Here is a 17,744-nt window from a genome sequence, read left to right on the forward strand (position 1 = left end):
AAATGGCGAGTCACAAATGAAGCCTCGCGCCTCTATTTATAGCCAATGTTCGGACGCTCCGATCCACTTCGGAAGCTCCGATCTGGTACACTTCGGACGATCCGAACCCACTTCGGACGATCCGAACCCTGCATGTCTTCCACGAGTACAGCCACCTGTCCCGGACGATCCGAGTCTTGATCGGACGATCCGAACCCTTCCACGTGTCCAGACACCTGGCTCGGACGATCCGAACCCTGATCGGACGATCCGAACCCTTCCACGTGTCCAGAACCCTTCCACGTGTCCAGCCACCTGTCTCGGACGGTCCGAACCCACTTCGGATCGTCCGAACTCTTCGGTGCTACCGAACCATCTTCGGTCCGTCCGATCATGACCACGGTCAAAATTACACATTAAACCCTCTTAATCACCATTAATCCGTTAATTACCCAATTTGGAATTCGGGCTACTACAAAATCTTTGAGTTCATAATATTTCTCTCTATATTTTTCTTTTATTTCTTCATTTATATATAATTAGCATGTTAATTTCATATTCAAAGTTTTACACTTTGAATAATGAATAGCTAACTTCCTAAAGTTGAGATGATAAGGTGAAGCTCTTGGCATGATAATAAGGTTATTATAAGGTAAGAATCTATGTTTTATATTATTTAATCATTATTTATTATTTATGTTTATTTATTTCTTTAAGTATTTTTATACCCTACTTATAAGTGGGAGTTTTGATTTATTGTTGTTATATGTTACACTAAATTCTTAGAGCCATTTAAATGTTAGTTTGGTATTACCAACCATTTAAAGTGGATGCCTTGATTTATTATATATAAATATATTATAATATTAAATTCTTGGAACCATTTAAATGTTAGTTTGGTTTTACCAACCATTTAACTTGGATTCCTTGATTTACTATATATAAATATATCATAATAATATTTTCTTGGTACCATTTAAATGTTAGTTTGGTTTTACCAACCATTTAAAGTGGGAACCTTGATTTAGTGTTTACAAATATATATATAGCACAATAAATACTTGACCACATTTATAAGTTTTGGTATATATTATATATTTATGAGATAATAATTTATAACATAATATAAATATGATTATTTAATATATTGGAACCATTTTATTAAGTGGATTTCAATATTGTTCGTTAATGTTAACTTTATTAAAATACCAAGAGTGGATCCTTTAATATCAACTACTTAAATTTAAATTTGAACAATAAAAAAAATACCAATTAAAGATTCGAACAACTAAAAGAAAAAATAAATAAAAAGACATTGTAGTGGACTTGTAATTACCTTAGCTTCCTCGTGGATACGATATTCGGACTCATCGAATTATATTACTTGTGCACAACCTGCTCTTGGGAGTGCAACAATCAAAGTCGCAACAATTCGCAATGTAAAGTGACATGTAAACAACTAAGATCTTGAATTTGGGCAATGGAGGTCCACACAAAGATAAACACAATAAAAAAATTGATTAGTTCTACGGAACACGTACAAACAATGCCACAAACCACCGGTGGTAGGTGTGTGTATATGTTGTATGTATATACCTGTCCATGGAGTAAGGCCATCTCCAACCCATAAATCTATTTTGGTGCAGTTTCTGCACCAAAATAGTGCAGTTTCTGCACCAAATATAACATTCATCTCCAACCCATTTACTTCAAATCTTACACTAAAAAGTATATTCCTAGAATATTCTTTTCTTTACTATTTATTTATAAATTTAACAATGTAATTATAATTAAAATTAATATTAGTATTATAATTATAATTTTATTTTTATTACTCGTTAAATTTATTTATTTGATTCTTATATATATTAACTTTAATATTTATAATACGAATTAATACAAATGCTTCATTATCGAAATTGACATAATTTTAATACAGATAATTTATTTTTAGAACTTAATATAAATTCAAATTCAAACATCTGAACACCTATATTCCTCCCACAAATGATCAATTAAAGCATTTCGTAGTGCATAGTGAGCATCTTTGTCTTTTATCCTTTTATATCGAGCGAGAAATTCTTGAAATCTGATATTCTCATCGACAATCATTTCTACATCCGGAGTTGGTGCTTCTCTCATATCTTCAATGGGGGCGCTAAGGTCACGTTCATCTTCGATAATCATATTGTGCATTATAATACATGCTGTCATTATATCATGTAAATGATGTTTCTTCCAAGCACGTGCTGGAGATGCCACAATCGCAAATCGAGATTGGAGAACACTAAATGCACGCTCCACGTCTTTTCTACAGGACTCTTGTTTCATTGCAAAATATTTCTTTTTTGGACCGTGTGGATCGTGGATAGATTGTACAATAGTTGACCATTTAGGATAAATAACATCAGCCAAGTAATATCCTGTATCATATTCTTTTCCTCCAATTGTATAATGAGCTGAGGGGCAATACCTTGTGCGATGTTGGAAAATAGATTGGACGATCCCAAAACATTTATGTCATTATTGGATCCGGGTATACCAAAATATGCATGTCATATCCAAAGGTCGTAGTCAGCTACTGCTTCTAAAATTATTGTTGGAGAACCACTACGACCTGCATATTGACCCGCCCAAGCCGTTGGACAATTTTTCCACATCCAATGCATGCAATCAAGACTTCCCAACATTCCAGGAAATCCGCGTTGTTTACCAATATAAAGTAGGCAAAAACTTGTGTGAGACGGTCTCACGGGTCATATTTGTGAGACGGATCTATTATTTGGATTATCCATGAAAAAGTATTACTTTTTATGCTAAGAGTATTACTTTTTATTGTGAATATGGGTAGGGTTGACCCGTCTCACAAATTAAGATCCGTGAGACGGTCTCACATGAGACTCACTCTATAAAGTAACCTGGCAACATCATTGGCAGTAGGAGATCTCAAGTATCGGTCAGCAAAAACTTCCACCACGGCTCGACAAAAGCGTTGCATGCATTGAATTGCAGTGGACTCTCCAATTTTGATATATTCATCCGTAGCATCCGCGGGTAATGCATAAGCTAAAATTCGCAAAGCAGCAGTTGTTTTTTGAATAGTCGATAGCCCGAGACGCCCCACACTATCATTAATTTTTTAATGATAGCCCGAGATAGCCCGAGACGCCCCCACGCAAAGCTAAAATTCGCAATGCATATTTTTTAATGATAGCCCGAGACGCCCCACGCAAGGTCTCTCCTTTTGCCAAATTTGGCGCAGGGAGAGAGGGGCTGCGCTATTTTGGTGAAATAGCGCAGCCCCGTTGGAGCTCCAAAAGCTGCGCCAAAATGGTGTTTTACACCATTTTGGCGCAGCGTTGGAGTTGCCCTAAGGATGCAATAGTGAGATACCACGCTGTATAAGTGGTCATCAGCAAGCCGAGAAAAGACCATATTCTATAATTGTGGAACGAAGGAATGAACACTGTGGTAGCACAACATGCCCCAAATATATACGTCCATGTTCTCTTGTCCAGATTGTCATTTATGTAATATATATTGCTGCATCAAATCAAATATATATTATGACATATAATATCGATATTATTTCTCTTTTTATATGATATATTATTGTCAGCTTTGATACCTTGCGCAGGCTATAAGCTGAATCACGGATCCAAACAAAAGAAAAGTGCAGTTAAACGCCAAGCCCACGTTCCTCCAGTGTTTTCCGAGGAGCCCGTCAAGAACTTCAAACCACTGCACATTATTTTTATAATGGATTTGTTAGATTGATTTGCACGGAAAAACATAGAACCCCATGTGAGATTGGGAGAGGTGGATGTGGAATTTTTGTCTTTGCTGGTGTTCTGATTCTGTGCTTTGGAGAAATTAATTAATAGGAAATGGACAGGATTTGATTCATTAATTTAACCTGAATAACATGATTCCTGAAATCAACTTTCTCTCTTTCTTTCCTGGTTCTGTATTCCAGGTAGAGGATGCAGATCAAATAAGCCGTCCAGCTTCCCATCAGGCCGTAGAAAAGCTGAAACAGAATCCCTGAAAGCATTCCCAATTGCGAGAATGAATATGGCAATGTAAGCAACACTTGAGCCACCTGGATCAAAATCATGAAACTGAGCTGAACGGTGATTGATTACAAGAACTAAAAAAAATGAATTGAAGTGGAAAAAACCTGGTTGGAAGCACAGCTGAACCAGGCATCGTAAGCGGAGCCGCCATGCCAGAAGAGCTTGGAAACTTGAGACTTGAAATCTCTTGGTTTCCTTTCGGTCTCCATTTCTACATAGTTACCCACCATGACAGTCTCCACCACCTTATCGGAGGACGCCATTTTCACGCTTCAGCGTGTGAATCTGTGTGTTTCTTGATTTCTCTGCAGCTGGAGACGAAGCTAAAAACACATACAACTCTTTTATATAGAATGTCGGGATGGTAGAAAGGACTTTTCGCAAAAGGTGACGTTGAAAAGAGCGACTAGGGAAGAGCATAAATCCGCTTTTGGAGGGTTCCAATGCGTTTTTGTTGCGATTAAGGTTGGATTATCTAAAATGAATTCTCAAACATATAAATTTGATCCTCCAATTTTCTATTTATAATATATTTCATATGTTTTTGGAATCAACAAAACCCACCATTGGTGTGATATTAATAAGATATCCAAACATGGAATTAAGTGCATAGGATTTGAAGCCAAGAAATGTTTTGGAAGAAGAAATTTTTTGGAGGGGACAACGGGAATTAAATAAAGAAGAGTGTTAATGTGTGAAATTATGAAAAAGGAGACCGAATGATCACAGCCAAACGGGGCGTGGTTTCTTTACTATTACAAACAATGTTCGCTTTTATCACATGGGGCAATTTTTGGAACCCTCAAACTATACATACATTTAGGCTAAAAATTCTATCAATTTAGATAATATGATTAAAAAAAAGCACGAAAACTTCTTTCGATTTTTCGATTGTAAGTAAAAATTCGTACACACACATATAATACAAATGACATGCTTAAAAAGGATCGAAATGATCAAATCGTACATCAATCTTTCGTAGAACAAAATAATCATCAAGATGTAGATAATATTGTTTTATCAACGTTTTCAAAAAACTAAATAAACAAATTAGCAAGTCCATTTTAATGAAAAACCATTCTTCTATAAATCTATATTGATTGTATTATGCTCCATTTTTCAAGAAGTTTGTCCATCGTCTTGTCATATTTTTTTGATTAAAAAAAGTTAGATATCTTTGCAGTAAAAGTAAAATTAAATTTCCCTTTTCCTGTAATGTAGCATACTTCCGGACAATCATCTAGATTCCTATATTTTATCTTTCGTTTTTACCTTTCAAGTACGACCCAAACGCAGCCTTATGGTCATATTTGTTTCTTTTTGTCATCATGTTTTGTACCACTTTTTTCTCTATGAGGTTATATATTATTAAAAACAAAATTATTTACATGGGAAGCTATAAATGACAACACATTACTTCATTTTGAGATTTTGGTTGTATAAATATATAAAATATACATTTTTTTAAATCCAAAGTTTGAAAGTTCTAGATTATAAGCATGGAGAGATTTTCTTACAATTATCTTGTACTAGTTTTTTTTTTTTTAATCAAAGTGTGTATGCTTATTGTGTTCCTATCTCAAATATTCCAAGAATTTGAACTTATCATAATTATATTGACTACGTTGTACGTAAATGTCCTACACAAACATAGATAATGTCATTAAACTATAGATAAAAATTATTGTACGACAATCAAACACGTTAATTTTTTAAGATGGATATCAGATCTGATCAGACTCATAAAAAAATATTATTTTCATATCAAAATTATTACTTTTAACTAACTATCTCACAAAAGAAATGACTTAAATCATAAAAGGTAATATATGATGTAAATCAAGATAAAATGTTGCAAATTAATTTGAGTACTTGGTTAATGTTTCACTTGATTTCACAATAAAATATTAATAAATTTATGAGGTGTAAATTACTTATAGAATATTGCAATTCCAGTGGTATTTAATTATGTGTTAATTATAAAAAGTACATCATTATTCTCGATTCAAAGTCTAAAATATGTATGATCTTATAATTGTTTTATAACATTAATATATATTTTATAAATATATATTTTATAATAAAGTGTGCGGCAAGTATTTTCACTTTTACTTAATTCTTCTGGAAAGACTGTGGTTTCGAAAGTGCAAACTAATAATAATTGCCTCGGAGATCATATTTCTAGGCGAAAATTGCTTAATGTCAAAGTGATACAGTAACAATTAAATTAAATTTAAATTAAATAAAAAGGGAACACCAAAGTGTATAGTGTTTTCGTGATTCATAAAAGCCACGCTAAATTAAAGCGAGGGAACAGCAAGCCGGCTGCCGGAATCGATATACATGCCAAATCAAGGGACGTGGAGTCGATGATTTGAGTTGCATCGTGAACACTAGTTATAATTTTGGTAAAACAGTAAGTGTTCAGTTCTACAATTGGCGTTAGAGTCAAGGTCACCAATTTGATTCTCATTTATTATAAGAAGTGTAATTATTGTGAGAAATATTTGTGAAGTATAATAATTGTCTTTGTTCCGAGAGCGATCAAACTATAATGTTTTTGCTATTTTATATTAAAATATTTGAGTTTAGCCATTATCGCTTGCTATATCTTTTGATAAAACTGCAAGTGGTCGATCCTACGATATCTTCAAGCAATTAAAAAAAATAAGATTTGAAAATTCATCAAAAAATTTAATAAACTTCCGTGAGTTGTGATATGAATAGAAGTAGTAAAAGTACGGAAGATTATGAAAAAAAATGAAAATAAAACTAATGGAGGTTATGGTGATGCATGAGTATATGTTATATTGTTATGAGAGGTTAGAATTTAAAATTAAAAATTCTAAAATAATCTATTATTTTATTTGTGTTGAAAGTTAATTTCGGACCATAATATATTTTGGTAAATAAATAAAAACAAATGATGAACACTCCCACCCATAATATTTTAGTCCATTAAATGATATATTTTTATCAAACTTTATATTTTGCAATTACTTTAATAAGGTTATTTTACTATTATAATATTTCTTTACCAAATATTCTACTTTAATTTTTTTCTTCATCCATAAAATTATTAATCAGTTCTCTAAAAATATAATCTTTTGCAAAATACTCTCTAATAGTAATGGTCGTGCCTACTATAGAAGAATTAGAAGTTAGTATTCTAGAATGTGAGATTGTACTATTATCATATTGGAATAGAATAGGAAAATAAAAAAATAAAAAAAAAAGGGGTCAAATATTGGTTTCGATAATCTAAATAATGCTCAATATTGTCAATTTAATTATTAAGATTACAATTATGTATAATGTTATATAATAATCAAATAAAATAGTAAAACGTTTCGAATCTGAAATTTATTATTCGAAAAGGAAGATTGGCCACAAGTAGACCCCATGAAAATTGATGGTTACAAGTCCAAAATCTATAAATAGAGGAACTTTTACATAATTCAAGGGAGACTATCAATTTTATAAAAGTTCTCTAATTCCCTGAGTTTTCTTTAGAGCGTCGGAGTACTGTCTACGTCGACAACACTCTCGACGCCCACTTAACGAGTGTTTATGATGTAATTAACGGACATTAATTAATTGTATATTACTTATGTGGATCTCGTGTTTTCAGTCTACACGACTCGTTAATTTTAGATACATCAACAATGATATTGCCTCCAATGACACATAACGAAGGAGGTCGTTAGAATAATAAATAAAGAGAATGAAGAATTTAATGGAATGGAATGGAATAGAGAGGATGCATGTCAGAAATCATGTGCCACATTTGTATGTATGGGTCCTATTTATAATATATCCTTTGTGCTTTTCGATCCGATAATTGAGAGCAGGGGCGGATCTAGGATTTTGGCATTGGGGGGGCCACTTTTGCGACGGTTTTCTCTAAAACCGTCGCCATATATAAACCGTCGCGGAATTTGCGACAGTTTTTGTAAAACCGTCGCTAAACCGCGACAGTTTCTATATAACCGTCGCTAAAAAAAAAATTTTAAATATTTGGGAGGGCCGTGGCCGCCATATAGCGACGGTTGTTGATAAAACCGTCGCGCATTTTGCGACGGTTTCCGTCACAACCGTCGCTAAAAAATTTTTTTAAATTTTTTTGGGGGGGCCGTGGCCCCCGTTCGCCCTACACTAAATCCGCCCCTGATTGAGAGTCATCGATTATACAACGACTTATAGATTATCTCAATATTGTCAAGGTTAAGAGATGATTAGTCGGATTGGAGTTTCGTCTCATCACATATCATGTTCATGTACGCTGAGTAAATCAAGATCCAATGATAAGAAAGTAAATGAAGAAGCAAGAACTCAAAAGAAATCTTAACAAGCTAGAACTTTGTTTTATATTTTGAACAGTTCATGCTATAAAATATCTTTAACTTTTAAGACAACTTTTACGAATTTAAACCGTTCTTGTATATGTTTTTTTTTTTTTTTATCATGTGTATAAAACGAAATCTTGGTATTTTTTTTGATATTATTCATTTCGAGTTTTTAAATGATTATTATTCAAGAATTTAACTTGTATACTTTTGATATTTATCAAATATATTTACTATAATAACTCAAATAATTTTCTTTGTCGTTTTAAAACCATTTTTTTTTTATCATGCATTCTAGTGCTTATATATATTTGCTTCTGAATTTGATCAACTAGAGAATAGCGCACTCCAATAAATCTACTCATTCCCATCTCCATTATTGTTACATGATCAAGCATCGGATATTTTATGCAAAATATTGGACCTTAAATAATTATGTGATTATGCTGCTAATATTGGCCAATATTTTTATGCTTAAAGGTAAATTTTTTTAAAAAAAATAGTGCAATATGTAGTAACTTTTTAGACAAAAGGGAATATGGCATGGGTTTTTTTATACAAAATTTATCCCATGGTTGACACAAAGTTCACGACTTTTCCAATCGTAAAGTTGAACGGTCTATTCTCGAACATTGCAAAACCCAATATCTTTAGATGACTCAATTTCATCAGAATGGTTGGACTAAAATTGAAACAAATCCTCAAAATTATCGTTGTATTCGAGCATTAATATACAAATTCTTCGATTTAGTAAGAATCGGAGGTGAAATCAAAATGGTGTGAAATGATATTAGCTTTGGTAAATATATTTTGGTCTTAAGTTTCTTACAAAACATTGACAGCCAAAATTTGTGTGAGACGGTCTCACGAGTCGTATTTTGTGAAATGGATCTCTTATTTGGGTTATCCATGAAAAAATATTATTTTTTATGCAAAGATTATTACTTTTATTGTGAATATCAATATGGTTGATCCGTCTCACAGATAAAGATTCGTGGAACCGTCTAACAAGAAAACCTAGTCAACATTGACAAGTCAACCTAAAAAATATTATATTAAAAACAATGAAAAATTAATTATACTTGCAAAAATAAATTTTTTCCTAAAATGTATGAAACCATGGTTTATATGTTTACAAAATTTATTGGCCTTTTAGATTTTCATTATAAGTTTTATATGCCTTTAACAACTACATACTATCAAATGTATTTTTCTTAAAATATGTTTACTTTTTTGGTTTTATAAAAATCAAATTGTTTTATTTCTATATATAAAAAAACAATATGAAAAGTTAAATCTTGCAATATATAAAATATCGCATCCAAATTTTCAAAGTTTTTTTTTTTTGAAGTTCGAACTTCAAAGTACTCTATTCAAGAAATTATTTATCTATTTTTTTAAACTTTTAAATTACATAATTTTTACAAATTACTTACACAAATTTAAATACACATTGAACTTATACAAAATATAACTATCAAGTATCAACCCAGGAAAAATAGATTTTTAGTTTTAAAATAATAAACATGTATGTACTACGCGTGACACCAAAGGATTAAAGAAAAAATAAAAAAACACAACGGATCGAAAGATTCTTTAGTGTGAAATTTGGACAGTGTGTGTGGTCACAGCTGCTTACCATAGTACAGTTCCGCCACCAGCTTGGCTGACCACAATCACCACCTCCTCTCTCTAGGGTTCTTCCCATTTCCCCAGAAAAAGCAAATTTTGACGTTAAATTTGTCAGTTGTAATGGAGTTTCTTAATTGGACCCAAAAACAAAAATAATAACATCAATAATCACATCTGTTGGTGTAATTCTCCATTTTTTGGCTCTTGGAGCTGATACGATTACAGAAACAGGCACCAGGCAAAACAAAATAACATTGTTTTCTTCAGTTTTTTATTATTGCTTTTGGATAAAAACAAACACATTGCCCCAAATAATTCCTTTCCCTCTCCTCCATCCTCAGCACACCTCCATCACTCGGGGGAGTAAAAACAAAGGGAAGAAAACATCAAGAAATGGAAAGCAACGACAGTCCTATGGATCTTTCCTTGTTCAAGTTGTATTTGACTTTCATCCTCAGCATCTTTCTTCTTTTTTCCTCAGGTTGTCATTTTTTTTCCACTTTATTGTGGTTTAACTAGAACTTTTTTACGAGGTTTTTGTGTCAAATGTGTGATCTTTAAGCTAGTTGTTGCCTGTTTGGTGGCATTTTTGAGTAAAAGTCTGATCTTGATTCTGGGTTTTTGGATGATTTTCGTTTCTTGAACGGCGTTGTGAGATTTTTGTTGTTTTTCTTTTTTTAACAGGAGTACGTGGAACTACATTCACGTTTGTGAACAAATGCGAGATTACAGTGTGGCCTGGTATACTAGCAAACGCCGGCGGTCCTAAACTTGATAGCACTGGGTTTCAGCTCCCCCCAGACTCCTCCCGCACATTGATATCCCCCGCGGGCTGGTCTGGCCGGTTCTGGGGACGAACAGAGTGCGAATTCTCCGATTCCGGAACAGGATCTTGCAAGACCGGCGACTGCGGGTCCGGTCAGCCAGAATGCCGCGGGTCCGGGGCTGCACCGCCCGTCACATTGGCAGAGTTCACCCTCGGAACTGGCGGTCTAGACTTCTACGACGTAAGCCTAGTCGACGGCTACAATTTGCCTATGATAGTTGAAGCCACCGGCGGTTCGGGCATGTGCGCTTCCACCGGCTGCGTGACGGATCTTAACCGAGTCTGCCCGTCGGAGCTACGAGTTGGAAATGGGGCAGCTTGTAGGAGCGCGTGTGAGGCTTTCGGGAGCCCTAAGTACTGTTGCAGCGGCGAGTTTAACTCGCCCTCGTCGTGCAAGCCGACGGTTTACTCGCAGATGTTTAAGTCTGCTTGTCCCAGATCCTATAGCTATGCTTATGATGATCCCACGAGCACTTTCACTTGCTCTGGTGCTGATTATACCGTGACATTTTGCCCCTCCACGTCAAGGTATAAGAAGATGCTTATTATTTAATAATTATTACACGATTTTCTCTTTGATGGGTTTTATGCTTGCTTTTTTTTGTTTTTCCTTTCCTTGAACTCCCAACTTTTGTTGCATTATTAGTGTAAGATTCTGTTAATAATCATCCATTCATCTTTTTGATTTGGGGGCACACTGTAGATTAAGTTAATCAATTTATTACAATTCCTTTTGAACCCGACTAACTTTTCTTTCATTAAAAGTCCTTGTTGTATTTATGAAATGCCCTTTTGTTATCTTTTACAGTCAGAAATCTTCCAAAGATCCAACTCCAACAACGTCAACCACTACACCAGCAACTGAGAATGGCGATGGATCTCTACAGGGTTCGGATAAAGGGTACGGAATCAGTGTGACCGGAATGGATCCAGGCTCTGATCCGATATCCGCATCCGAGTCTACTCCGGACGAGGGGTCATGGATGGCTGGTTTAGCCATGGGGGTTTCATCTGGGGTCGTCCATTCTCCATCAACTTTGCATTCTGGTGCTATCTTTATTTTCTTTTCATTGGTTTCCTTTTTTTGTTTGTAGTGCCCCCTTTTATTTTTCTAGGCTTGGCTCCTCCCAATGCAGATTACATTGAGCACAAGGCTGTCTTGGAAAGATCGAGGGTTTGACTTGTTAGTGGAAAAGAACTGATCGATCCATATTTTAATTCCTTTCATTCTTGGGGAAGTGTTCTAGCTAGAATTTCATTTTTTTGGCCTTGATTTATGTAAATTAATGCTGTACTATAGTTTTTCGTCATAGTTTATTTTGTCCGAAGTTCTTTTGTCATTTGTCCAATTAGTTTGCGCAGAGCAAGAAAGAAAACATGAAGGGTATGTGTCTTCATAATTTAAAATGTAACTTTCTGAAACTGTAAAATGTGAATTTACATTAGCCCTTTACCCAATTTAAGTCACAATTGAATGTTAAAATGCTTGGTCTCTTTCCCTTGTGAGAGTGAAAAAGTTGAATTCACTGTTGCATTTCCTAACTTAGCTGTGACTTTGTATTCACCTAAGAATCCAAAGAAACTGTAGGAGCCGTACTCAGCTGTTTCTCCGTCCGCTGCCCCTGTTTGCCACTCTCTCAAAAGCCTATCTACGGTGTCACCTGCCGGAAGATTGTTAAATTCATCGTCTGTTAGGCACATTTGGTAGCAACCATTCTTGCGCAGAGCTGTCCATAAAATGATCCCATCTACAGCAAGATGGGAAAAACCTTCTCTCAGGACTTCTTCTAGATGCATAGCCTTGCAAGATAAGTGATGAACTGATTATAAAATGAAAGAGTGATTCAGACATTATTTTGCGTGCACGTAGGATGGCAAAATATTCAGATGCGCAACACAAATATGGTCTAGGTACCTGTGTTTCTTTACTGAATTGTTTGCTGATATCTACTTCTGTCAACCATATAGGAAGCCCAAGAGTGGCCAATTTATCGATTATGCCCCTCATGAGCGGTGTGTTAGGCACATCAAAATGACCCTGGAGTCCTATGCCATCCATCGACACACCCCCTCGTTGCAGCTCTCTCATTCTTGATATGTATGTGTCGACAGTTGAGTTAATGCCGCTACAATTTTCTGTTAGAGTAGATGCCCTGCAAGCCAACGGTTGGCTAGGGAATTTGTTGACTCAAGTGTAATAAACAATCTTTATTTTAATATAATTTAACTTTTAATGGTTTCGTGATACTTTATCTGTATACCCATGCAAGCAGCATAGATAAAGTCCTTGATTATGCTTTAATACAAATGAATCGTAATTCGATGTTGAAACTCATTTGTAAACACTGCATATTCTAAATTCGTTCCTAGTCGATTCAGCCGCCTAAAACATGGATAAAGGTCGCTTGAGCTCGAGACTAGCATCTGTGATGTTGTGTACTGCGTTTCTTGGTAAGGGCATAGAGATGTCCAAACATACAGATGGGTAGTCATATGATGATTATACCGAACAACCCTCCCTCGGACTTTCCAAGTGGTTATCACTCATCGAGAGGATAAGTCCGTGGTTATGATTGTACACCATTAGTCCTTACGACCCGGGACAACACTGAGGCTCTATATGCTAGGGTTGTGCTTTGACTCGTTTACCGGCTCCAGGAGAGTCATCAGGTGGCGAGGTTGGGTACAGTTGCGACACATATAGGAGCCAGTGCATTGTAGTCGGGGATTCACCGCTCACCTACGGGTGTGGATATCCTATGTGATCTAATGAAATAATAGTGCATGGAATCTCTGGCCAGAGTATGAGATGTACATTGGAGAAGGAGTTCTCCAAATAGTACACGCGATGCCACTATTATAGTTATCACATAGTTATCGAATTAATATGCAACCCTCGATGAACCAATGGTTGCAGATTCGATCGGGATATATGAGATGAAGGGACCGTACTGTACGTTAATCATAATCGACTGGTTCTTGCAGGCACTATCAGTGATACCTAGGGGATCATGGGGCGATGCTACTAGACGCTCCTACCATGATCCGATGGGTGCAATCAGAAATGAGTTCTGACATTCTTGATCAAGGTGTTGATGAATAGAATGGGGCTAACTAGGGTAAGCCCGAATAAGAATAAATGTTATTCTGAATCACAAGGAGTTGTGAACCCACGGCTAGCTGTATCCCTGAACCATTGAGGGTCACACAAGTACTGGATTGTTTGTTCCCGTTGAGAGAATAAATTCAAGAAGTTGAATTTATATTATATAGTAAATTCAAGGAGTTGAATTTATGATAAATAAATTTTGAGAGAATAAATTCAAGAAGTTGAATTTATATTATATAGTAAATTCAAGGAGTTGAATTTATGATAAATAAATTTTGAGAGAATAAATTCAAGAAGTTGAATTTATATTATATAGTAAATTCAAGGAGTTGAATTTATGATAAATAAATTTTGAGAGAATAAATTCAAGTAGTTGAATTTATAAAATTTGAGAATTTAATTTATTAAACTCAAATGTTGGGTTTATTAAATATTAAATTTTGGAGGTGATAAAATTCAAGGAGTTGAATTTATAATTTAAATAATAAATTCAAATGTTGAATTTATAATGTATTTAATTTATTAAGCTCAAAAAGTTGAGTTGATTAATTAATAAATTAAATATGGTGGATAATATGTTTAATGGGCTTGTAGGGGTACAAGTCCAACATATTAAATAATTAAAGTTTTAATGGACTTTGATTAAATTAATTAAACTAGTTAGACTAGCCCAATTAATTAAATCAAGCCCATTAATGTTAATTATGTAATTAGGGTTTAATTTAATCATAAATAATACATGTTGAGCACTAAACCCTAGCCACCACAACATCCATTCACGTGAGACCCATCTCCAATTGAAATAAAATTCGGCCACCAACTTTTGAAAAAAAAATTATTGTGCCGTCTCTCAATTATTTTCTATCCTACGCAAAATATCTTCCATATTTTCTAGTGCAAATTGGAAGAGGAACACACTATCTAGTCGTGGACTTGATAGGAGCAATTTTGAAGAAAGTTCGTAGGGATTCATCAAGAGCCAGATCTGTTATACTGGATCGGTTGGTGTCCAGTGATTAATTCACCAAAGGTATAATTCTTTACACCCTATGGATGTTTAATTTATGAAAACCATACGAGCGTCCAAACAATTATTTTGTTTTTCAAAATAAAATAAAAATTTTAAACTTCCGCTGCGTTTTGGGCGCTTAGAAAACCGAGATCCAACAGTGGTATCAGAGCCAGGTTTTCTAAATCGTATGATTTAAATTATATTGAATAATTTGTTTCTAACCACACAAGAAAATTTTCAGAAATATTGATGCACCATAAAAATTAAATTTTTCGGAAAAAAAAAAAAAAAAAAAAAAAAATTTCCGCGATCTGCCCGGAACTGTTCCGGGCAGACCCCGCGCAGGGCTGCGCGCGCAGCGCCCTGCGCGCAGGAACGCGCAGCGCGCGCGGGCAGCGTGCGCGCGCAGAGCGGCGCAGCGTGCGGAACGTCCGCACGCTGTGCGCCGCTCCGCGCGGCGCACACCGCGGCGCAGCGTGCGGAGCGTCCGCACGCTGCGCGCGGCGTTGCGCGCACCTGTGCGCGCCTGCGCGCACAGGTTGCTGCCACTGCCCGAAACGTTCGGGCAGCGGGGGCGACGACCCGGGATCGTTTCGGGAAGCGTGCAAAATTGATGGGCTTGAATTGTTTGGGCCCAGGGTGCAATTTTCTGATTTTTCAAAATTATGGGGAAAATTGATATTTTTGAAATTGATTCAATTTTTATTTTGGAAAATTAATTTTTGAAAAATTAATAATTTTCTTGTAAAATAAATAATTAGAATATGATTTTAATTATTTATGGTAAAAATAAGTTTTATAAGAAATCAATTATTATTGATTTAATTAGAAATTAAATAAAAGAGTTTATTTAATTTATTAAATTCTTTAATAATTGTGGTGGTTAGTGATAAAATTATTAGATATATGATTTATCAATTAATTAAATTGTTTAATTAAATTGATGTTAATATTTGATATTAAATGCATGAAGGATGATCGAGAGCCTTGACCAATGTGTTAGGTGTATGTTAGGATATTTTACTGTTTTTATTCAATTTTATAATATTTGATATTATTAAAGTGGGTCCTGGTTTATGGCCCGTTCCCACCCCCATGAGATGTATCCCTTATGTGCCATGGCTATTCAAATGTAATAATTAGAAATAGTGGGAGATCAAGACTGGAAGATGGTGGGTCCGATGATCAAGATGAAGACATGTAAAATATTGGAAGCTTTTGTAATAAGTTGCATTTGCATCCCTGCATTCACCTAGGTTGGACCTGGATCCATGTATGGCTCACATGGATCTAATAGTGTTGGCGATCGATCATCCTTATTTATTGTTGAATGTCATATTATGATATATGTGATATATAGTAGTATGCATGTATGTATATTATTATATAATATAATTGCATGAATCCGGCAAACATACAAACTCGTGGCACGCGATTTTAAATTTAAACGATGAGACAATTTTTGAAAATAAAATCCCTCATTTTGAATAAGATTCAAAATTTATATCAAACCGATAAAGTAAAAATTAAAAGAGTTTAATTTTTCCTTGCCTTCCATCAACCGTGGTTGCATGTTGATCGCTACCCGCGGACAGTGTCTGGCTCATATTATTGGGGAGGCCTGTACGCCGGAAAGCTGTGACTTCCACCGGACATATGATGTGAATTGAGTGGAACTCCCATGACTTCGGCTCATATTATTGGGGGAACTCATGGCGACCGTCCACTACAATTCAATATTGATGGGTTGGTTTGACACGTGAAAATAAACGGCGTCATATTATTGGGTCCTTATTAAACGTGAGGCAAAACACGCGGAGGTTGCATAGGGATGCAATTGGATTCTACCTTTTAGAAATTATAATTGACTGATATTATTCGGGATTATAATTGGCTAATTGGACTCTACGTGCCCACTAAGGAAATTCGATTTCTCTTTTTCATCAGAGGGTGGTGGAAATGTCAAAATAGTGGGAGTGAGATTTATAAAATAAAATCCATTTTTTTATATCTTAAAATTATTTTAAAATAATCAGCAACCATTATTCTGTTTCCGTATCAGTATATTTTCGATTTCGTCACATTATCCAATTTTGTTATTAACAAGCTAACCAAATCTAATTTTCATGACTGGTTGGGAAAATTGTTCTGAATTCAGAGAAAATAGCATACACACTAATGTCAGTCTTGTTGAACTGACAAAGCATGCAAGATGGTAGGACCATAGTATGCAAGCTAAAGTGTAACATGCTCGCTTTTTGTCAAATGAACTGTAGAGACAGTTTGAGGAAATGTTAAATGCTGCTGACATTCGAATGCATGTGCAAGAGTTGCATGGTGCATAAAACTCGTACAATGATGCACACCACTTTCAAAGAACTCATGACTACACGTGTGCAAGATAGGGCTTTGGTCCATGAGCGTGGTGTACGTATGATTGAGCTTATTAAGAATGTGATGGGCCTAGAATATGTGATTCAAACGAGTTACTAGATAACATCAATTTGTTGTCTTTCTCTTCCTCATTTGACGGGGTTATGGTGAACTTCAATTTGAATAAGATAGATGATAGCTTTGAAGAGCTAGTCAATACGCTTATAACTTATGGGATCACCATAAAACAAGCAATTACTGTTTTTCTAATGGGCCTCTCGTCAGACGAAAAATGGCCCACAAGGTAAGGGAAAGAAATGTTCCGCCCCTCACAAGAAAAACATACTCAATAAGAGGCAAACTCTGAAGGACACTTAAAGGGCCTACAAAG

General features: G+C 35.1%; 3 protein-coding genes across 3 annotated transcripts; 1 reads left to right on the top strand and 2 right to left on the bottom strand.

Moving 5' to 3' along the window:
* Window positions 1-3,231: 3,231 nt before the first annotated feature.
* Window positions 3,232-4,395, bottom strand: LOC140809363 (auxin transporter-like protein 2). The gene is made up of 4 exons (XM_073166960.1): window positions 4,160-4,395; window positions 3,896-4,081; window positions 3,608-3,720; window positions 3,232-3,522 (listed from the first exon to the last, which is right to left on the bottom strand). Exons 1-4 carry the CDS (start codon window positions 4,316-4,318, stop codon window positions 3,318-3,320), a joined length of 663 nt encoding a protein of 220 aa, XP_073023061.1. The 5' UTR covers window positions 4,319-4,395; the 3' UTR covers window positions 3,232-3,317.
* Window positions 4,396-9,991: 5,596 nt separating this feature from the next.
* LOC140809259 (thaumatin-like protein 1) lies at window positions 9,992-12,069 on the top strand. The gene is made up of 4 exons (XM_073166816.1): window positions 9,992-10,150; window positions 10,375-10,514; window positions 10,718-11,387; window positions 11,668-12,069. The coding sequence occupies exons 2-4, from the start codon at window positions 10,427-10,429 to the stop codon at window positions 11,951-11,953; spliced, it is 1,044 nt and encodes a 347-aa protein (XP_073022917.1). The 5' UTR covers window positions 9,992-10,150; window positions 10,375-10,426; the 3' UTR covers window positions 11,954-12,069.
* A 2-nt stretch (window positions 12,070-12,071) lies between these two features.
* LOC140809261 (endo-1,4-beta-xylanase 5-like) lies at window positions 12,072-12,948 on the bottom strand. The gene is made up of 2 exons (XM_073166825.1): window positions 12,775-12,948; window positions 12,072-12,659 (listed from the first exon to the last, which is right to left on the bottom strand). Exons 1-2 carry the CDS (start codon window positions 12,946-12,948, stop codon window positions 12,324-12,326), a joined length of 510 nt encoding a protein of 169 aa, XP_073022926.1. The 3' UTR covers window positions 12,072-12,323.
* Between the last annotated feature and the right edge of the window lie 4,796 nt (window positions 12,949-17,744).

Source organism: Primulina eburnea, chromosome 13, assembly GCF_022965805.1.
Source record: "Primulina eburnea isolate SZY01 chromosome 13, ASM2296580v1, whole genome shotgun sequence".
In the NCBI taxonomy this organism is placed as follows: domain Eukaryota; kingdom Viridiplantae; phylum Streptophyta; class Magnoliopsida; order Lamiales; family Gesneriaceae; genus Primulina; species Primulina eburnea.